This window comes from Salvelinus alpinus, chromosome 1, assembly GCF_045679555.1.
Source record: "Salvelinus alpinus chromosome 1, SLU_Salpinus.1, whole genome shotgun sequence".
NCBI lineage: Eukaryota > Metazoa > Chordata > Actinopteri > Salmoniformes > Salmonidae > Salvelinus > Salvelinus alpinus.
The window spans coordinates 5,237,305-5,261,415 of NC_092086.1; the positions used below are offsets into that span (position 1 = coordinate 5,237,305).

The 24,111-nt window shown below is 44.1% G+C and overlaps 1 protein-coding gene across 2 annotated transcripts in view; it reads right to left on the bottom strand.

The window, feature by feature from the left end:
• Positions 1 to 24,111, bottom strand: part of clec16a (C-type lectin domain containing 16A) — a 134,771-nt gene that overhangs the window by 12,688 nt on the left and 97,972 nt on the right. For both annotated transcript variants that reach the window (XM_071390981.1, XM_071390980.1), the window contains exons 15-18: positions 23,767 to 23,811; positions 20,919 to 20,969; positions 16,144 to 16,272; positions 13,728 to 13,848 (exon numbers count right to left, since the gene is read on the bottom strand). In XM_071390981.1, coding sequence (XP_071247082.1) covers positions 13,728 to 13,848; positions 16,144 to 16,272; positions 20,919 to 20,969; positions 23,767 to 23,811 — 346 coding nt within the window. The remainder of the gene's footprint in view (positions 1 to 13,727; positions 13,849 to 16,143; positions 16,273 to 20,918; positions 20,970 to 23,766; positions 23,812 to 24,111) is intronic.

A 24,111-nucleotide genomic window follows, 5' to 3' on the forward strand; every position in this document is an offset into this window, starting at 1 on the left:
TCTATCAGATCACTGTTATCTACAGAGAGAGAGAGACCACAACCATCACACAACCATCACACAACGTTCTATCAGATCACTGTTATCTACAGAGAGAGACCACAACCATCACACAACGTTCTATCAGATCACTGTTATCTACAGAGAGAGAGAGACCACAACCATCACACAACCATCACACAACGTTCTATCAGATCACTGTTATCTACAGAGAGAGAGACCACAACCATCACACAACCACAACACAACGTTCTATCAGATCACTGTTATCTACAGAGAGAGAGACCACAACCATCACACAACCATCACACAACGTTCTATCAGATCACTGTTATCTACAGAGAGAGAGACCACAACCATCACACAACCATCACACAACGTTCTATCAGATCACTGTTATCTACAGAGAGAGAGAGACCACAACCATCACACAACCATCACACAACATTCTATCAGATCACTGTTATCTACAGAGAGAGAGAGACCACAACCATCACACAACCACAACACAACGTTCTCACTAGGACTGTGATTGTGTAGCTTGTCCCACCTGGCTGCATTGTGATGAACGCTCTGACAGGAAGTCAACGTTAGGTCAGGTCTCTATACTTACTGACAGGAAGTCTCTTTTCTGGACCAGAAAGGTAAATGACACTTCTTTACTCACCGACCTTACAGACTATCAGGTTTAATGTTACCTCACAAAACACAGTAAAACAAACACGTATCTGTTTAATGAGGAGTGTTAATCCACCACGGTAGACAGTAGAGACATGTAGTAATGAGGAGTGTTAATCCACCACGTTAGACAGTAGAGACTAATGTATTAATGAGGAGTGTTAATCCACCACGTTAGACAGTAGAGACATGTAGTAATGAGGAGTGTTAATCCACCACGTTAGACAGTAGAGACTAATGTAGTAATGAGGAGTGTTAATCCACCACGTTAGACGGTAGAGACATGTAGTAATGAGGAGTGTTAATCCACCATGTTAGACAGTAGAGACTAATGTATTAATGAGGAGTGTTAATCCACCACGTTAGACAGTAGAGACTAATGTAGTAATGAGGAGTGTTAATCCACCACGTTAGACAGTAGAGACTAATGTATTAATGAGGAGTGTTAATCCACCACGTTAGACGGTAGAGAGATGTATTAATGAGGAGTGTTAATCCACCACGTTAGACAGTAGAGACTAATGTAGTAATGAGGAGTGTTAATCCACCACGTTAGACAGTAGAGACTAATGTAGTAATGAGGAGTGTTAATCCACCACGTTAGACGGTAGAGACTAATGTATAAATGAGGAGTGTTAATCCACCATGTTAGACAGTAGAGACGTGTATTAATGAGGAGTGTTAATCCACCACGTTAGACAGTAGAGACATGTATTAATGAGGAGTGTTAATCCACCACGTTAGACAGTAGAGACATGTATTAATGAGGAGTGTTAATCCACCACGTTAGACGGTAGAGATGTATTAATGAGGAGTGTTAATCCACCACGTTAGACAGTAGAGACTAATGTATTAATGAGGAGTGTTAATACACCACGTTAGACAGTAGAGACTAATGTATTAATGAGGAGTGTTAATCCACCACGTTAGACAGTAGAGACTAATGTAGTAATGAGGAGTGTTAATCCACCACGTTAGACAGTAGAGACTAATGTATTAATGAGGAGTGTTAATCCACCACGTTAGACAGTAGAGACTAATGTATTAATGAGGAGTGTTAATACACCACGTTAGACAGTAGAGACTAATGTATTAATGAGGAGTGTTAATCCACCACGTTAGACAGTAGAGACTAATGTAGTAATGAGGAGTGTTAATCCACCACGTTAGACAGTAGAGACTAATGTATTAATGAAGAGTGTTAATCCACCACGTTAGACGGTAGAGACTAATGTATTAATGAGGAGTGTTAATCCACCACGTTAGACAGTAGAGACATGTGTTAATGAGGAGTGTTAATCCACCACGTTAGACAGTAGAGAGATGTATTAATGAGGAGTGTTAATCCAGCACGTTAGACAGTAGAGACTAATGTAGTAATGAGGAGTGTTAATCCACCACGTTAGACAGTAGAGACATGTAGTAATGAGGAGTGTTAATCCACCACGTTAGACAGTAGAGACTAATGTATTAATGAGGAGTGTTAATCCACCACGTTAGACAGTAGAGACATGTAGTAATGAGGAGTGTTAATCCACCATGTTAGACAGTAGAGACTAATGTATTAATGAGGAGTGTTAATCCACCACGTTAGACAGTAGAGACTAATGTAGTAATGAGGAGTGTTAATCCACCATGTTAGACGGTAGAGACTAATGTATTAATGAGGAGTGTTAATCCACCATGTTAGACGGTAGAGACTAATGTATTAATGAGGAGTGTTAATCCACCACGTTAGACAGTAGAGACTAATGTAGTAATGAGGAGTGTTAATCCACCACGTTAGACGGTAGAGACTAATGTATTAATGAGGAGTGTTAATCCACCACGTTAGACAGTAGAGACTAATGTATTAATGAGGAGTGTTAATCCACCACGTTAGACAGTAGAGACTAATGTATTAATGAGGAGTGTTAATCCACCACGTTAGACAGTAGAGACTAATGTATTATTGAGGAGTGTTAATCCACCACGTTAGACAGTAGAGACTAATGTATTAATGAGTGTTAATCCACCACGTTAGACAGTAGAGACTAATGTATTAATGAGGAGTGTTAATCCACCACGTTAGACAGTAGAGACATGTATTAATGAGGAGTGTTAATCCACCACGTTAGACAGTAGAGACTAATGTATTAATGAGGAGTGTTAATCCACCACGTTAGACGGTAGAGACATGTAGTAATGAGGAGTGTTAATCCACCACGTTAGACAGTAGAGACTAATGTATTAATGAGGAGTTTTAATCCACCACGTTAGACAGTAGAGACTAATGTATTAATGAGGAGTGTTAATCCACCACGTTAGACAGTAGAGACATGTATTAATGAGGAGTATTAATCCACCACGTTAGACAGTAGAGACTAATGTATTAATGAGGAGTGTTAATCCACCACGTTAGACAGTAGAGACTAATGTAGTAATGAGGAGTGTTAATCCACCACGTTAGACAGTAGAGACATGTATTAATGAGGAGTGTTAATCCACCACGTTAGACAGTAGAGACATGTATTAATGAGGAGTGTTAATCCACCACGTTAGACATGTATTAATGAGGAGTGTTAATCCACCACGTTAGACAGTAGAGACATGTATTAATGAGGAGTGTTAATCCACCACGTTAGACAGTAGAGACTAATGTATTAATGAGGAGTGTTAATCCACCACGTTAGACAGTAGAGACTAATGTAGTAATGAGGAGTGTTAATCCACCACGTTAGACAGTAGAGACTAATGTATTAATGAGGAGTGTTAATCCACCACGTTAGACAGTAGAGACTAATGTATAAATGAGGAGTGTTAATCCACCACGTTAGACAGTAGAGACTAATGTATTAATGAGGAGTGTTAATCCACCACGTTAGACGGTAGAGACTAATGTATTAATGAGGAGTGTTAATCCACCACGTTAGACAGTAGAGACTAATGTATTAATGAGGAGTGTTAATCCACCACGTTAGACAGTAGAGACTAATGTAGTAATGAGGAGTGTTAATCCACCACGTTAGACGGTAGAGACTAATGTATTAATGAGGAGTGTTAATCCACCACGTTAGACAGTAGAGACTAATGTATTAATGAGGAGTGTTAATCCACCACGTTAGACAGTAGAGACTAATGTATTAATGAGGAGTGTTAATCCACCACGTTACACAGTAGGGACTAATATTAATGAGGAGTGTTAATCCACCACGTTAGAATATAGAGACTAATGTATTAATGAGGAGTGTTAATCCACCACGTTAGAATATAGAGACTAATGTATTAATGAGGAGTGTTAATCCACCACGTTAGAATATAGAGACTAATGTATTAATGAGGAGTGTTAATCCACCACGTTAGACGGTAGAGACTAATGTAGTAATGAGGAGTGTTAATCCGCCACATTAGACAGTAGAGACATGTAGTAATGAGGAGTGTTAATCCGCCACGTTAGACAGTAGAGACTAATGTATTAATGAGGAGTGTTAATCCACCACGTTAGACGGTAGAGACTAATGTATTAATGAGGAGTGTTAATCCACCACGTTAGAATATAGAGACTAATGTATTAATGAGGAGTGTTAATCAACCACGTTATAATATAGAGACTAATGTATTAATGAGGAGTGTTAATCCACCACGTTAGAATATAGAGACTAATGTAGTAATGAGGAGTGTTAATCCACCACGTTAGACGGTAGAGACTAATGTATTAATGAGGAGTGTTAATCCACCACGTTAGACGGTAGAGACTAATGTATTAATGAGGAGTGTTAATCCACCACGTTAGACGGTAGAGACTAATGTATTAATGAGGAGTGTTAATCCACCACGTTAGACGGTAGAGACTAATGTATTAATGAGGAGTGTTAATCCACCACGTTAGACGGTAGAGACTAATGTAGTAATGAGGAGTGTTAATCCACCACGTTAGACGGTAGAGACTAATGTAGTAATGAGGAGTGTTAATCCACCACGTTAGAATATAGAGACTAATGTAGTAATGAGGAGTGTTAATCCACCACGTTAGACGGTAGAGACTAATGTATTAATGAGGAGTGTTAATCCACCACGTTAGACGGTAGAGACAAGGAAATATGTGGATGTCATTGACGACGTCTGAGAAATATTCCGTATTTCATGTAAATGTCATTAAATGATTAAGCCATGATATTTAGCTGTCAGAGATAACTGAGGAATGACGTTCCAGACTGACCTTTAGTCTACAGCCCTGTGGCGTGTGGTTGGAAATCCCCCTGTTTATACTAAACTACAGTTGTATAACAGTCTAGGTTCCCTTCCTCTTCAATGAAACAATGAGATCACTGTTACTATCAGATAGAGACTTCAATCACCCATCCCTCCTCCATGTCTCTATCAGATAGAGACTTAATCAACCATCCCTCCCCCCGGTCTCTATCAGATAGAGACTTCAATCAACCATCCCTCCTCCAGGTCTCTATCAGATAGAGACTTAATCACCCATCCCTCCTCCAGGTCTCTATCAGATAGAGACTTAATCCACCATCCCTCCTCCAGGTCTCTATCAGATAGAGACTTAATCCACCATCCCTCCTCCAGGTCTCTATCAGATAGAGACTTAATCCACCATCCCTCCTCCAGGTCTCTATCAGATAGAGACTTAATCAACCATCCCTCCTCCAGGTCTCTATCAGATAGAGACTTAATCACCCATCCCTCCTCCAGGTCTCTATCAGATAGAGACTTAATCACCCATCCCTCCTCCAGGTCTCTATCAGATAGAGACTTAATCAACCATCCCTCCTCCAGGTCTCTATCAGATAGAGACTTAATCACCCATCCCTCCTCCAGGTCTCTATCAGATAGAGACTTAATCCACCATCCCTCCTCCAGGTCTCTATCAGATAGAGACTTAATCAACCATCCCTCCTCCAGGTCTCTATCAGATAGAGACGTAATCAACCATCCCTCCTCCAGGTCTCTATCAGATAGAGACTTAATCAACCATCCCTCCTCCAGGTCTCTATCAGATAGAGACTTAATCAACGATCCCTCCTCCAGGTCTCTATCAGATAGAGACTTAATCCACCATCCCTCCCCCAGGTCTCTATCAGATAGACTTAATCAACCATCCCTCCTCCAGGTCTCTATCAGATAGAGACTGAATCAACCATCCCTCCTCCAGGTCTCTATCAGATAGAGACTTAATCAACCATCCCTCCTCCAGGTCTCTATCAGATAGAGACTGAATCAACCATCCCTCCTCCAGGTCTCTATCAGAGACTTAATCAACCATCCCTCCCCCAGGTCTCTATCAGATAGAGACTGAATCAACCATCCCTCCTCCAGGTCTCTATCAGAGACTTAATCAACCATCCCTCCCCCAGGTCTCTATCAGATAGAGACTGAATCAACCATCCCTCCTCCAGGTCTCTATCAGATAGAGACTTAAACCAACCATCCCTCCTCCAGGTCTCTATCAGATAGAGACTTAATCACCCATCCCTCCTCCATGTCTCTATCAGATAGAGACTTAAACCAACCATCCCTCCTCCAGGTCTCTATAAGATAGAGACTTAATCAACCATCCCTCCTCCAGGTCTCTATCAGATAGAGACTGAATCAACCATCCCTCCTCCAGGTCTCTATCAGATAGAGACTTAATCACCCATCCCTCCTCCATGTCTCTATAAGATAGAGACTTAATCAACCATCCCTCCTCCAGGTCTCTATCAGATAGAGACTGAATCAACCATCCCTCCTCCAGGTCTCTATCAGATAGAGACTTAAACCAACCATCCCTCCTCCAGGTCTCTATAAGATAGAGACTTAAACCAACCATCCCTCCTCCAGGTCTCTATCAGATAGAGACTTAATCAACCATCCCTCCTCCAGGTCTCTATCAGATAGAGACTTATTCAACCATCCCTCCTCCAGGTCTCTATCAGATAGAGACTTAATCAACCATCCCTCCTCCAGGTCTCTATCAGATAGAGACTGAATCAACCATCCCTCCTCCAGGTCTCTATCAGATAGAGACTTAATCAACCATCCCTCCTCCAGGTCTCTATCAGATAGAGACTTAATCAACCATCCCTCCTCCAGGTCTCTATCAGATAGAGACTTAATCAACCATCCCTCCTCCAGGTCTCTATCAGATAGAGACTTAATCAACCATCCCTCCTCAGGTCTCTATCAGATAGAGACTTAATCAACCATCCCTCCTCCAGGTCTCTATCAGATAGAGACTTAATCAACCACCCCTCCTCCAGGTCTCTATCAGATAGAGACTTAATCACCTATCCCTCCTCAGGTCTCTATCAGATAGAGACTTAATCAACCATCCCTCCCCCAGGTCTCTATCAGATAGAGACTTAATCACCCATCCCTCCTCCAGGTCTCTATCAGATAGAGACTTAATCACCCATCCCTCCTCCAGGTCTCTATCAGATAGAGACTTAATCACCCATCCCTCCTCCAGGTCTCTATCAGATAGAGACTTAATCAACCATCCCTCCTCCAGGTCTCTATCAGATAGAGACTTAATCAACCATCCCTCCTCCAGGTCTCTATCAGATAGAGACTTAATCAACCACCCCTCCTCCAGGTCTCTATCAGATAGAGACTTAATCAACCATCCCTCCTCCAGGTCTCTATCAGATAGAGACTTAAACCAACCATCCCTCCTCCAGGTCTCTATAAGATAGAGACTTAATCAACCATCCCTCCTCCAGGTCTCTATCAGATAGAGACTTAATCACCCATCCCTCCTCCAGGTCTCTATCAGATAGAGACTTAATCAACCATCCCTCCTCCAGGTCTCTATCAGATAGAGACTTAATCACCCATCCCTCCTCCAGGTCTCTATCAGATAGAGACTTAATCACCCATCCCTCCTCCAGGTCTCTATCAGATAGAGACTTAATCAACCACCCCTCCTCCAGGTCTCTATCAGATAGAGACTTAATCAACCATCCCTCCTCCAGGTCTCTATCAGATAGAGACTTAATCAACCATCCCTCCTCCAGGTCTCTATCAGATAGAGACTTATTCAACCATCCCTCCTCCAGGTCTCTATCAGATAGAGACTTAATCAACCATCCCTCCTCCAGGTCTCTATCAGATAGAGACTGAATCAACCATCCCTCCTCCAGGTCTCTATCAGATAGAGACTTAATCACCCATCCCTCCTCCAGGTCTCTATCAGATAGAGACTTAATCACCCATCCCTCCTCCAGGTCTCTATCAGATAGAGACTTAATCAACCATCCCTCCTCCAGGTCTCTATCAGATAGAGACTTAATCCACCATCCCTCCTCCAGGTCTCTATCAGATAGAGACTTAATCAACCATCCCTCCTCCAGGTCTCTATCAGATAGAGACTTAATCAACCACCCCTCCTCCAGGTCTCTATCAGATAGAGACTTAATCAACCATCCCTCCTCCAGGTCTCTATCAGATAGAGACTTAATCAACCATCCCTCCCCCAGGTCTCTATCAGATAGAGACTTAATCACCCATCCCTCCTCCAGGTCTCTATCAGATAGAGACTTAATCAACCATCCCTCCTCCAGGTCTCTATCAGATAGAGACGTAATCAACCATCCCTCCTCCAGGTCTCTATCAGATAGAGACTTAATCACCCATCCCTCCTCCAGGTCTCTATCAGATAGAGACTTAATCAACCATCCCTCCTCCAGGTCTCTATCAGATAGAGACTTAATCAACCATCCCTCCTCCAGGTCTCTATCAGATAGAGACTTAATCAACCATCCCTCCTCAGGTCTCTATCAGATAGAGACTTAATCAACCATCCCTCCTCCAGGTCTCTATCAGATAGAGACTTAATCAACCACCCCTCCTCCAGGTCTCTATCAGATAGAGACTTAATCACCTATCCCTCCTCCAGGTCTCTATCAGATAGAGACTTAATCAACCATCCCTCCTCCAGGTCTCTATCAGATAGAGACTTAATCAACCATCCCTCCTCCAGGTCTCTATCAGATAGAGACTTAATCACCCATCCCTCCTCCAGGTCTCTATCAGATAGAGACTTAATCACCCATCCCTCCTCCAGGTCTCTATCAGATAGAGACTTAATCAACCATCCCTCCTCCAGGTCTCTATCAGATAGAGACTTAATCAACCATCCCTCCTCCAGGTCTCTATCAGATAGAGACTTAATCACCCATCCCTCCTCCAGGTCTCTATCAGATAGAGACTTAATCACCCATCCCTCCTCCAGGTCTCTATCAGATAGAGACTTAATCAACCATCCCTCCTCCAGGTCTCTATCAGATAGAGACTTAATCAACCATCCCTCCTCCAGGTCTCTATCAGATAGAGACTTCAATCAACCATCCCTCCTCCAGGTCTCTATCAGAGACTTAATCACCCATCCCTCCTCCAGGTCTCTATCAGAGACTTAATCAACCATCCCTCCTCCAGGTCTCTATCAGATAGAGACTTAATCCACCATCCCTCCTCCAGGTCTCTATCAGATAGAGACTTAATCAACCATCCCTCCCCCAGGTCTCTATCAGATAGAGACTGAATCAACCATCCCTCCTCCAGGTCTCTATCAGAGACTTTATCAACCATCCCTCCCCCAGGTCTCTATCAGATAGAGACTGAATCAACCATCCCTCCTCCAGGTCTCTATCAGATAGAGACTGAATCCACCATCCCTCCTCAGGTCTCTATCAGATAGAGACTGAATCAACCATCCCTCCTCCAGGTCTCTATCAGAGACTTAATCCACCATCCCTCCTCCAGGTCTCTATCAGATAGAGACTGAATCAACCATCCCTCCTCCAGGTCTCTATCAGAGACTTAATCAACCATCCCTCCTCCAGGTCTCTATCAGATAGAGACTTAATCAACCATCCCTCCTCCAGGTCTCTATCAGATAGAGACTTAATCAACCACCCCTCCTCCAGGTCTCTATCAGATAGAGACTTAATCCACCATCCCTCCTCCAGGTCTCTATCAGATAGAGACTTAATCACCCATCCCTCCTCCAGGTCTCTATCAGATAGAGACTTAATCAACCATCCCTCCTCCAGGTCTCTATCAGATAGAGACGTAATCAACCATCCCTCCTCAGGTCTCTATCAGATAGAGACTTAATCACCCATCCCTCCTCCAGGTCTCTATCAGATAGAGACTTAATCAACCATCCCTCCTCCAGGTCTCTATCAGATAGAGACTTAATCACCCATCCCTCCTCCAGGTCTCTATCAGATAGAGACTTAATCACCCATCCCTCCTCCAGGTCTCTATCAGATAGAGACTTAAACCAACCATCCCTCCTCCAGGTCTCTATCAGATAGAGACTTAATCACCCATCCCTCCTCCAGGTCTCTATCAGATAGAGACTTAATCACCCATCCCTCCTCCTCCAGGTCTCTATCAGATAGAGACTGAATCAACCATCCCTCCTCCAGGTCTCTATCAGATAGAGACTTAATCAACCATCCCTCCTCCAGGTCTCTATCAGATAGAGACTGAATCAACCATCCCTCCTCCAGGTCTCTATCAGATAGAGACTTAATCAACCATCCCTCCTCCAGGTCTCTATCAGATAGAGACTTAATCACCCATCCCTCCTCCAGGTCTCTATCAGATAGAGACTTAACCAACCATCCCTCCTCCAGGTCTCTATCAGATAGAGACTGAATCAACCATCCCTCCTCCAGGTCTCTATCAGATAGAGACGTAATCCACCATCCCTCCTCCAGGTCTCTATCAGATAGAGACTTAATCAACCATCCCTCCTCCAGGTCTCTATCAGATAGAGACTTAATCACCCATCCCTCCTCCAGGTCTCTATCAGATAGAGACTTAATCAACCATCCCTCCTCCAGGTCTCTATCAGATAGAGACTGAATCAACCATCCCTCCTCCAGGTCTCTATCAGATAGAGACTTAATCAACCATCCCTCCTCCAGGTCTCTATCAGATAGAGACTGAATCAACCATCCCTCCTCCAGGTCTCTATCAGAGACTTAATCAACCATCCCTCCCCCAGGTCTCTATCAGATAGAGACTGAATCAACCATCCCTCCTCCAGGTCTCTATCAGAGACTTTATCAACCATCCCTCCCCCAGGTCTCTATCAGATAGAGACTGAATCAACCATCCCTCCTCCAGGTCTCTATCAGATAGAGACTGAATCCACCATCCCTCCTCAGGTCTCTATCAGATAGAGACTGAATCAACCATCCCTCCTCCAGGTCTCTATCAGAGACTTAATCCACCATCCCTCCTCCAGGTCTCTATCAGATAGAGACTGAATCAACCATCCCTCCTCCAGGTCTCTATCAGAGACTTAATCAACCATCCCTCCTCCAGGTCTCTATCAGATAGAGACTTAATCAACCATCCCTCCTCCAGGTCTCTATCAGATAGAGACTTAATCACCCATCCCTCCTCCTCCAGGTCTCTCTCTCTGTATCAGAAGGAAAGTGATCAGTGTTTAATTCAGTTAAACCTACAGCTGCTGACTAGACACACACACACACACACACACACTGTTCTAAAAGTGTATCAGAGTTGAGTCAGAGGTTTCCTCTGTGGGCCTTAACCCCCTCAGTCTGTTCCACTTTAACAAACACACACAGACTGACTGAGATCTAGAACCCGGTCAGTCTTGATGAGCTCTAGAACACGGTCAGTCTTGATGAGGTCTAGAACATGGCCAGTCTTGATGAGGTCTAGAACACGGTCAGTCTTGATGAGGTCTAGAACACGGTCAGTCTTGATGAGGTCTAGAACATGGTCAGTCTTGATGAGGTCTAGAACATGGTCAGTATTGATTAGGTCTAGAACACGGTCAGTCTAGAACATGGTCAGTCTTGATGAGCTCTAGAACATGGTCAGTCTTACTGAGGTCTAGAACACGGTCAGTCTTGATGAGGTCTACAACATGGTCAGTCTTGATGAGGTCTACAACATGGTCAGTCTTGATGAGGTCTAGAACATGGCCAGTCTTGATGAGATCTAGAACATGGTCAGTCTTACTGAGATCTAGAACATGGTCAGTCTTGTTGAGATCTAGAACATGGTCAGTCTTGATGAGATTTAGTACATGGTCAGTCTTGATGAGGTCTACAACATAGTCAGTCTTGATGAGGTCTACAACATGGTCAGTCTTGATGAGGTCTACAACATGGTCAGTCTTGATGAGGTCTAGAACATGGTCAGTCTTGATGAGGTCTAGAACATGGTCAGTCTTGATGAGGTCTAGAACATGGTCAGTCTTGATGAGATCTAGAACATGGTCAGTCTTACTGAGATCTAGAACATGGTCAGTCTTACTGAGATCTAGAACATGGTCAGTCTTGATGAGATCTAGAACATGGTCAGTCTTGATGAGGTCTACAACATGGTCAGTCTTGATGAGGTCTACAACATGGTCAGTCTTGATGAGGTCTAGAACATGGTCAGTCTTGATGAGGTCTAGAACATGGTCAGTCTTGATGAGGTCTAGAACATGGTCAGTCTTGATGAGATCTAGAACATGGTCAGTCTTACTCTAGAACATGGTCAGTCTTACTGAGATCTAGAACATGGTCAGTCTTGATGAGATCTAGAACATGGTCAGTCTTGATGAGGTCTACAACATGGTCAGTCTTGATGAGGTCTACAACATGGTCAGTCTTGATGAGGTCTAGAACATGGTCAGTCTTGATGAGGTTTAGAACATGGTCAGTCTTGATATGCTCTAGAACATGGTCAGTCTTGATGAGGTCTAGAACATGGTCAGTCTTGATGAGGTCTACAACATGGTCAGTCTTGATGAGGTCTACAACACGGTCAGTCTTGATGAGGTCTAGAACATGGTCAGTCTAGAACATGGTCAGTCTTGATGAGGTCTACAACATGGTCAATCTTGATGAGGTCTACAACATGGTCAGTCTTGATGAGGTCTAGAACACGGTCAGTCTTGATGAGATCTAGAACATGGTCAGTCTTACTGAGGTCTAGAACACGGTCAGTCTTGATGAGATCTAGAACATGGTCAGTCTTACTGAGATCTAGAACATGGTCAGTCTTACTGAGATCTAGAACATGGTCAGTCTTGATGAGGTTTAGAACATGGTCAGTCTTGATATGCTCTAGAACATGGTCAGTCTTGATGAGGTCTACAACATGGTCAGTCTTGATGAGGTCTAGAACATGGTCAATCTTGATGAGGTCTACAACATGGTCAGTCTTGATGAGGTCTAGAACATGGTCAGTCTTGATGAGGTCTATAACATGGTCAGTCTTGATGAGGTCTATAACATGGTCAGTCTTACTGATGTCTAGAACATGGTCAGGCTTGATGAGGTCTATAACATGGTCAGTCTTACTGATGTCTAGAACACGGTCAGTCTTGATGAGCTCTAGAACACGGTCAGTCTTGATGAGGTCTAGAACATGGTCAGTCTTGATGAGGTCTAGAACATGGTCAGTCTTGATGAGGTCTATAACATGGTCAGTCTTACTGATGTCTAGAACACGGTCAGTCTTGATGAGCTCTAGAACACGGTCAGTTTTGATGAGCTCTAGAACAGGGTCAGTCTTGATGAGGTCTAGAACACGGTCAGTCTTGATGAGGTCTAGAACATGGTCAGTATTGATGAGGTCTAGAACCCGGTCAGTCTTGATGAGGTCTAGAACATGGCCAGTCTTGATGAGGTCTAGAACATGGCCAGTCTTGATGAGGTCTAGAACATGGCCAGTCTTGATGAGGTCTAGAACATGGCCAGTCTTGATGAGGTCTAGAACACGGTCAGTCTTGATGAGGTCTAGAACACGTTCAGTCTTCCTGAGGTCTAGAACACGGTCAGTCTTACTGAGGTCTAGAACACGGTCAGTCTTGATGAGGTCTACAACATGGTCAGTCTTGATGAGGTCCACAACATGGTCAGTCTTGGTGAGGTCTAGAACCCGTTCAGTCTTGATGAGGTCTAGAACATGGTCAGTCTTGATGAGCTCTAGAACATGGTCAGTCTTGATGAGCTCTAGAACATGGTCAGTCTTACACACACACACACACACACACACACACACACACACACACACACACACAGTCTTACTTAGGTCCAGAACATCATCGGTCTTGATGAGGTCTTCGGAGCGTGTGAGAGGAAGCTGCGTCTCTGGTTCTCCCTGCAGCTGAAGAGATAACGATCTCAGCATGAAGAAGACACGGATGGCCTGTAGAGGGAGAACAACACAGGTCACCAACATAACACACAGTGGCTGGTTCAGTGGGTCTCAGTTGGTACAGAACATCCCTCCCCAGGTCAGTCGGTACAGAACATCCCTCCCCAGGTCAGGTGGTACAGAACATCCCTCCCCAGGTCAGTAGGTGGTACAGAACATCCCTCCCCAGGTCAGTCGGTACAGAACATCCCTCCCCAGGTCAGTAGGTGGTACAGAACATCCCTCCCCAGGTCAGTCGGTACAGAACATCCCTCCCCAGGTCAGGTGGTACAGAACATCCCTCCCCAGGTCAGTAGGTGGTACAGAACATCCCTCCCCAGGTCAGGTGGTACAGAACATCCCTCCCCAGGTCAGTAGATGGTACAGAACATCCCTCCCCAGGTCAGTAGATGGTACAGAACATCCCTCCCCAGGTCAGTAGGTACAGAACATCCCTCCCCAGGTCAGGTGGTACAGAACATCCCTCCCCAGGTCAGTAGGTGGTACAGAACATCCCTCCCCAGGTCAGTCGGTACAGAACATCCCTCCCCAGGTCAGTCGGTACAGAACATCCCTCCCCAGGTCAGTAGGTGGTACAGAACATCCCTCCCCAGGTCAGTCGGTACAGAACATCCCTCCCCAGGTCAGTAGATGGTACAGAACATCCCTCCCCAGGTCAGGTGGTACAGAACATCCCTCCCCAGGTCAGTCGGTACAGAACATCCCTCCCCAGATCAGTAGGTGGTACAGAACATCCCTCCCCAGGTCAGTAGGTACAGAACATCCCTCCCCAGGTCAGTAGGTGGTACAGAACATCCCTCCCCAGGTCAGTAGATGGTACAGAACATCCCTCCCCAGGTCAGGTGGTACAGAACATCCCTCCCCAGGTCAGGTGGTACAGAACATCCCTCCCCAGGTCAGGTGGTACAGAACATCCCTCCCCAGGTCAGTCGGTACAGAACATCCCTCCCCAGGTCAGGTGGTACAGAACATCCCTCCCCAGGTCAGTCGGTGGTATAGAACATCCCTCCCCAGGTCAGTAGATGGTACAGAACATCCCTCCCCAGGTCAGTTGGTACAGAACATCCCTCCCCAGGTCAGTCGGTACAGAACATCCCTCCCCAGGTCAGTCGGTACAGAACATCCCTCCCCAGGTCAGTCGGTTCAGAACATCCCTCCCCAGGTCAGTAGGTGGTACAGAACATCCCTCCCCAGGTCAGTCGGTTCAGAACATCCCTCCCCAGGTCAGTTGGTACAGAACATCCCTCCCCAGGTCAGTCGGTACAGAACATCCCTCCCCAGGTCAGTAGGTGGTACAGAACATCCCTCCCCAGGTCAGTCGGTTCAGAACATCCCTCCCCAGGTCAGTTGGTACAGAACATCCCTCCCCAGGTCAGTTGGTACAGAACATCCCTCCCCAGGTCAGTCGGTACAGAACATCCCTCCCTAGGTCAGTAGGTGGTACAGAACATCCCTCCCCAGGTCAGGTGGTACAGAACATCCCTCCCCAGGTCAGTCGGTACAGAACATCCCTCCCCAGGTCAGGTGGTACAGAACATCCCTCCCCAGGTCAGGTGGTACAGAACATCCCTCCCCAGGTCGGTCGGTACAGAACATCGCTCCCCAGATCAGTAGGTGGTACAGAACATCCCTCCCCAGGTCAGGTGGTACAGAACATCCCTCCCCAGGTCAGTCGGTACAGAACATCCCTCCCCAGGTCAGGTGGTACAGAACATCCCTCCCCAGGTCAGGTGGTACAGAACATCCCTCCCCAGGTCAGTAGGTGGTACAGAACATCCCTCCCCAGGTCGGTCGGTACAGAACATCCCTCCCCAGATCAGTAGGTGGTACAGAACATCCCTCCCCAGGTCAGGTGGTACAGAACATCCCTCCCCAGGTCAGGTGGTACAGAACATCCCTCCCCAGGTCAGGTGGTACAGAACATCCCTCCCCAGGTCAGTAGATGGTACAGAACATCCCTCCCCAGGTCAGGTGGTACAGAACATCCCTCCCCAGGTCAGTAGGTGGTACAGAACATCCCTCCCCAGGTCAGGTGGTACAGAACATCCCTCTCCAGGTCAGGTGGTACAGAACATCCCTCCCCAGGTCAGTAGGTGGTACAGCACATCCCTCCCCAGGTCAGGTGGTACAGAACATCCCTCCCCAGGTCAGGTGTGTGTGTCTGTGTGTGTGTGTCTGTGTGTGTGTGTCTGTGTCTCAGTGTGTGTGTGTGTGTGTGTGTGTGTGTGTGTGTGTGTGTGTGTGTGTGTGTGTGTCTCAGTGTGTGTCTCAGTGTGTGTGTGTTACCCGTCTGGTCTTTTCTACTCCTCCACACGGCAGTCTCTTAACGAAGTCTATTCCCGTCAGCGGAGTTCCAGTAGGAGGAAGTAGAACGGAGGCGTCCATCATCAGGTACTCCACGTTCAGGGGCTTACTCTGGAGAGACATTAAATACATTATCAGGTACTCACTCTGGAGAGACACATTACATACATTATCAGGTACTCTACGTTCAGGGGCTTACTCTGGAGAGACACATTAAATACATTATCAGGTACTCACTCTGGAGAGACACATTACATACATTATCAGGTACTCTACGTTCAGGGGCTTACTCTGGAGAGACACATTAAATACATTATCAGGTACTCACTCTGGAGAGACACATTAAATACATTATCAGGTACTCCACGTTCAGGGGCTTACTCTGGAGAGAGACATTAAATACATTATCAGGTACTCACTCTGGAGAGACACATTACATACATTATCAGGTACTCTACGTTCAGGGGCTTACTCTGGAGAGACACATTAAATACATTATCAGGTACTCACTCTGGAGAGACACATTACATACATTATCAGGTACTCTACGTTCAGGGGCTTACTCTGGAGAGACACATTAAATACATTATCAGGGGCTTACTCTGGAGAGACACATTAAATACATTATCAGGTACTCCACGTTCAGGGGGCTTACTCTGGAGAGACACATTAAATACTCTGGAGAGACACATTAAATACATTATCAGGTACTCCACGTTCAGGGGCTTACTCTGGAGAGACATTAAATACATTATCAGGTACTCACTCTGGAGAGACATTAAATACATTATCGGGTACTCCACGTTCAGGGGCCTTACTCTGGAGAGACACATTAAATACATTATTAGGTACTCACTCTGGAGACACATTAAATACATTATCAGGTACTCACTCTGGAGAGACACATTAAATACATTATCAGGTACTCACTCTGGAGAGACACATTAAATACATTATCAGGGGCTTACTCTGGAGAGACACATTAAATACATTATCAGGTACTCCACGTTCAGGGGCTTACTCTGGAGAGACACATTAAATACATTATCAAGTACTCACTCTGGAGAGAGACATTAAATACATTATCAGGTACTCACTCTGGAGAGACACATTAAATACATTATCAGGTACTCCACGTTCAGGGGGCTTACTCTGGAGAGACACATTAAATACATTATCAGGGGCTTACTCTGGAGAGACACATTAAATTATCAGGTACTCCACGTTCAGGGGCTTACTCTGGAGAGACACATTAAATACATTATCAAGTACTCACTCTGGAGAGACACATTAAATACATTATCAGGTACTCACTCTGGAGAGACACATTAAATACATTATCAGGTACTCCACGTTCAGGGGACTTACTCTGGAGAGAAAATTTAAATAGATACAGCTAGACTGACCATAACAGCTGAAACAGAGCAGTACCTTCTCCTCCATACACACAATACCCCATAACGTCAAAGTAGAATTACGTTTTTTTTTTACATTTCAATATATATTGAAAAGCTGAAATGTCTCGAGACAATAAGTATTAAACCCCTTTGTTTCGGCGTAAATAAGTTAATGAGTAAAAAGTTACTTAACTTTATTGGGATAGGGGGCAGTATTCGGAAGTTTGGATGACTGAGGTGCCCAAAGTAAATTGCCTGCTACTCAGGCCTAGAAGCTAGGATATGCATATAATTGGTAGATTTGGATACAAAACACTCTAAAGTTTCCAGAACTGTTAAAATAGTGTCTGTGAGTATAACAGAACTGATATGGCAGGTGAAAACCTGAGGAAAATCCATCCAGGAAGTGCTATTATTTTGAAATAGCCATTCTTTCCATTGGAAGCCTATCCACCATACAAAGACTTATGACATAGTTCACGATCCCTATGGCTTCCACTACATGTGGCCAGTCTTTAGGCATTGTTTCAGGCTTTTACTCTGAAAAATGAGGGAGATACACCACTTTCAATGAGAGAACAGTGGAAATTTCCAGACACGAGTCCTGCGTGTGACCGGGAATGCACCTTTCTTGTTTCTCCTTTTCTATTGACGAAGCTATTGTCCGATTTGAAATATGATTGATTATTCATGACAAAAACAATCTGAATATAAACATCGTTTTACATGTTTCTACAAACTTTTATGGTACTTTTTTTGATTTTTCGTCTGCCTGCTGTGACCGCGCTTTGTGCCAATGGATTACTGAACAAAACGCACCAACAAAACTGAGGTTTTTGGACATAAACAGGGACTTTATCGAACAAAACTAACATTTATTGTGTAACTGGGAGTCTTGTGAGTGCAACCATATGAATATCATCAAAGGTAAGTGATAAATTCTATCGCTATTTCTGACTTTTGTTACTCCTCTGCTTGGCTGGTTACTGTTTGTAATGATTTGTCTGCTGTTCTCAGATAATCGCATGGTTTGCTTTCGCCGTAAAGCCTTTTTGAAATCTGACACAGCGGGTGGATTAACAACAAGTTTATCTTTCAGCTTACAAGTCACATAACAGCTTGCATGGTTTAGTCTGTTATTCAACAGAAACTGGGAGATGAATTCACCTTTCAGCAGGACAATAACCTAAAACACAAGGCCAAATATACACTGGGGCTGGTTACCAAGACGACAGCGAATGTTCCTGATTGGCTGAGTTAAAGTTCTGACTTAAATCTACTTGTAAATGTACGGCGAGACCTGGAAATGGTTGTCTAGCAACGGATCAACAACCAATCAGACAGAGCTTGAATCATTTAGATAATAATAAATCATTCTTAAGAGAATTACCCTGAAACACTCACAGCTCTTAGAGAATTACCCAGAAACACTCACAGCTCTTAGAGAATTACCCAGAAACACTCACAGCTCTTAGAGAATTACCCAGAAACACTCACAGCTCTTAGAGAATTACCCAGAAACACTCACAGCTCTTAGAGAATTACCCAGAAACACTCACAGCTCTTAGAGAATTACCCAGAAACACTCACAGCTCTTAGAGAATTACCCAGAAACACTCACAGCTCTTAGAGAATTACCCAGAAAGACTCACAGCTCTTAGAGAATTACCCAGAAACACTCACAGCTCTTAGAGAATTACCCAGAAACACTCACAGCTCTTAGAGAATTACCCAGAAACACTCACAGCTCTTAGAGAATTACCCAGAAAGACTCACAGCTCTTAGAGAATTACCCAGAAACACTCACAGCTCTTAGAGAATTACCCAGAAACACTCACAGCTCTTAGAGAATTACCCTGAAAGACTCACAGCTCTTAGAGAATTACCCAGAAAGACTCACAGCTCTTAGAGAATTACCCAGAAACACTCACAGCTCTTAGAGAATTACCCAGAAACACTCACAGCTCTTAGAGAATTACCCAGAAAGACTCACAGCTCTTAGAGAATTACCCAGAAAGACTCACAGCTCTTAGAGAATTACCCAGAAACACTCACAGCTCTTAGAGAATTACCCAGAAACACTCACAGCTCTTAGAGAATTACCCTGAAACACTCACAGCTCTTAGAGAATTACCCAGAAACACTCACAGCTCTTAGAGAATTACCCAGAAACACTCACAGCTCTTAGAGAATTACCCTGAAAGACTCACAGCTCTTAGAGAATTACCCAGAAAGACTCACAGCTCTTAGAGAATTACCCAGAAAGACTCACAGCTCTTAGAGAATTACCCAGAAGACTCACAGCTCTTAGAGAATTACCCTGAAACACTCACAGCTCTTAGAGAATTACCCTGAAAGACTCACAGCTCTTAGAGAATTACCCTGAAACACTCACAGCTCTTAGAGAATTACCCAGAAACACTCACAGCTGTAATCACTGACAAAGGTGCTTCTACAAAGTAATGACTCAGGGCTGTGAATACTTATGTAAATTATATATTTCTGTTTGTCATTTTCAATACATTTGCAAACGTTTCTAAAAATGACGTTTTCACTTTCTCATTCTGAGGTATTGTGATGTCATTATGAGGTATTGTGATGTCATTATGAGGTATTGTGATGTCATTATGAGGTATTGTGATGTCATTATGAGGTATTGTGATGTCATTATGAGGTATTGTGATGTCATCATGAGGTATTGTGATGTCATCATGAGGTATTGTGTGTAGATGGGTGAGAGAAGAAAAAAACAAAATCTACAAATATTTAATCAATTTTTTTGAATTCAGGCTGTAAAACAACAAAATTTTGAATAAGTCAAAGGGGTGTGAATACATTGTGAAGACGCTGTACGTGGCGGCCGAGAACCGTCAAATATCAATACCACCAACTTGCACTTATATCCAAGGCTGTCCAAGCCTTTATACCTTCAGTAGCAAGGGGCTTGTATTGAAGAAGCTTCATGTAGCAGTTGAATGAGCAACCCACTTCCAGGATCAGCCCCCCCCCCCCACAACAACAACAACATCTGGCTTACAAGAAAACACACACACCTACGCACGGATACACGCACATACAGGCAGCACAGGCACACGTGCGTTCACACTCTCACACACACACGTGCGTCATAACAACACAAAGACAACATATCACGTGTGTTTGTGTTTGTGGTTGTGTGTGTGTGTGTGTGTGTGTGTGTGTGTGTGTGTGTGTGTGTGGTTGTGTGTGTGTGTGTGTGTGTGTGTGTGTGTGTGTGTGTGTGTGTGTGTGTGTGTGTGTGTGTGTGTGTGTGTGTGTGTGTGTGTGTGTGTGTGTGTGTGTGTGTGTGTGTGTGTGTGAGAGAGAAACAGGTGGACTAACCGTCATGCTCCTGTACTCATCTTCAAACATGTCCAGGAAGATCTCCTCCCCCTGAGAGAGAGAGACGTGAAGAAAGAGAGAGAGAGAGAGAGACAGAGACAGAGAGAGAGAGAGAGAGAGAGAGAGAGAGAGAGAAAGAGGAAGAAAGAGACATGAAGAAAGAGAGACAGAGAGAGATATAAAAATGAGTTAGATTTAGTTGAAACTAAAAAGGGAAAGTGAATCATGTCACTAGAATCCTCTTTAAATCATCTGAAACATGGTGACTAGACCACATCTTTAAATCATCTGAAACATGGTGACTAGACCACATCTTTAAATCATCTGAAACATGGTGACTAGACCACATCTTTAAATCATCTGAAACATGGTGACTAGACCACATCTTTAAATCATCTGAAACATGGTGACTAGACCACATCTTTAAATCATCTGAAACATGGTGACTAGACTCCTCTTTAAATCATCTGAAACATGGTGACTAGACTCCTCTTTAAATCATCTGAAACATGGTGACTAGACTCCTCTTTAAATCATCTGAAACACGGTGACTAGACTCCTCTTCAAATCATCTGAAACACGGTGACTAGACTCCTCTTTAAATCATCTGAAACATGGTGACTAGACTCCTCTTTAAATCATCTGAAACATGGTGACTAGACTGCTCTTTAAATCATCTGAAACACGGTGACTAGACTCCTCTTTAAATAATCTGAAACATGGTGACTAGACTCCTCTTTAAATCATCTGAAACACGGTGACTAGACTCCTCTTTAAATCATCTGAAACATGGTGACTAGATTCCTCTTTAAATCATCTGAAACATGGTGACTAGATTCCTCTTTAAATCATCTGAAACACGGTGACTAGACTCCTCTTTAAATCATCTGAAACATGGTGACTAGACTCCTCTTTAAATCATCTGAAACACGGTGACTAGACTACATATCTTTAAATCATCTGAAACACGGTGACTAGACTCCTCTTCAAATCATCTGAAACATGGTGACTAGACTCCTCTTTAAATCATCTGAAACACGGTGACTAGACTCCTCTTTAAATAATCTGAAACACGGTGACTAGACTCCTCTTTAAATCATCTGAAACACGGTGACTAGACTCCTCTTCAAATCATCTGAAACACGGTGACTAGACTCCTCTTTAAATCATCTGAAACATGGTGACTAGACTCCTCTTTAAATCATCTGAAACATGGTGACTAGACTCCTCTTTAAATCATCTGAAACATGGTGACTAGACTCCTCTTTAAATCATCTGAAACATGGTGACTAGACTCCTCTTTAAATCATCTGAAACACGGTGACTAGACTCCTCTTCAAATCATCTGAAACATGGTGACTAGACTCCTCTTCAAATCATCTGAAACACGGTGACTAGACTCCTCTTCAAATCATCTGAAACATGGTGACTAGACTCCTCTTTAAATCATCTGAAACACGGTGACTAGGTTACGACATTACTTTGCTGTTGTTCTGTATTAGTTATGAATTTAGTCTCTCGTTTAATAACTTCAAAACATTAGTTTAGACTGGATTAAGTATACATTTTCGTTACACAGACAATTACATTGAAGCCACAATCTATTTTTATTAAAAAAATTATTTAACCTTTATTTAACTAGGCAAGTCAGTTTAAGAACAAATTATTATTTACAATGACGGTTTACCGGGGAACAGTGGGTTAACTGCCTTGTTCTGGGGCATAACGACAGATTTAATGTTTTCCTACATTATCAGGACCACAACGTCCTCACAAGTCACCACAACGTCCTCACAAGTCACCACAACGTCCTCACAAGTCACCACAACGTCCTCACAAGTCACCACAACGTCCTCAAAAGTCACCACAACGTCCTCACAAGTCACCACAACGTCTTCACAAGTCACCACAATGTCTTCACAAGTCACCACAACGTCCTCACAAGTCACCACAACGTCCTCACAAGTCACCACAACGTCCTCACAAGTCACCACAACGTCCTCACAAGTCACCACAACGTCCTCACAAGTCACCACAACGTCCTCACAAGTCACCACAACGTCCTCACAAGTCACCACAACGTCCTCACAAGTCACCACAACGTCCTCACAAGTCACCACAACGTCTTCACAAGTCACCACAACGTCCTCACAAGTCACCACAACGTCCTCACAAGTCACCACAACGTCCTCACAAGTCACCACAACGTCCTCACAAGTCACCACAACGTCTTCACAAGTCACCACAACGTCTTCACAAGTCACCACAACGTCCTCACAAGTCACCACAACGTCCTCACAAGTCACCACAACGTCCTCACAAGTCACCACAACGTCCTCACAAGTCACCACAACGTCCTCACAAGTCACCACAACGTCCTCACAAGTCACCACAACGTCTTCACAAGTCACCACAACGTCTTCACAAGTCACCACAACGTCCTCACAAGTCACCACAACGTCCTCACAAGTCACCACAACGTCCTCACAAGTCACCACAACGTCCTCACAAGTCACCACAACGTCCTCACAAGTCACCACAACGTCCTCACAAGTCACCACAACGTCCTCACAAGTCACCACAACGTCCTCACAAGTCACCACAACGTCCTCACAAGTCACCACAACGTCCTCACAAGTCACCACAACGTCTTCACAAGTCACCACAACGTCCTCACAAGTCACCACAACGTCCTCACAAGTCACCACAACGTCCTCACAAGTCACCACAACGTCTTCACAAGGTCGGGAAAAATCAAGATTTTTTTTTCATGTCCTGAATTTGTTCAGATTGCCATTTTAGGCTTCAATATGAGATTGCAGCCAAATGAGAGAGGGGGAAAACTTGCCTTATAGAATCGCCGTAGGAGATGTAGACTCTCTTCTCTGGCTCCCTGAAACACAAAGAACATACATCACAGTTACTGAACACACTCCTCAACACACATCACAGTTACTGAACACACTCCTCAACACACATCACAGTTACTGAACACACTCAACACACATCACAGATACTGAACACACTCCTCAACACACATCACACCTACTGAACACACTCCTCAACACACATCACAGTTACTGAACACACTCCTCAACACACATCACAGTTACTGAACACACTCCTCAACACACATCACAGTTACTGAACACACTCCTCAACACACATCACACCTACTGAACACACTCCTCAA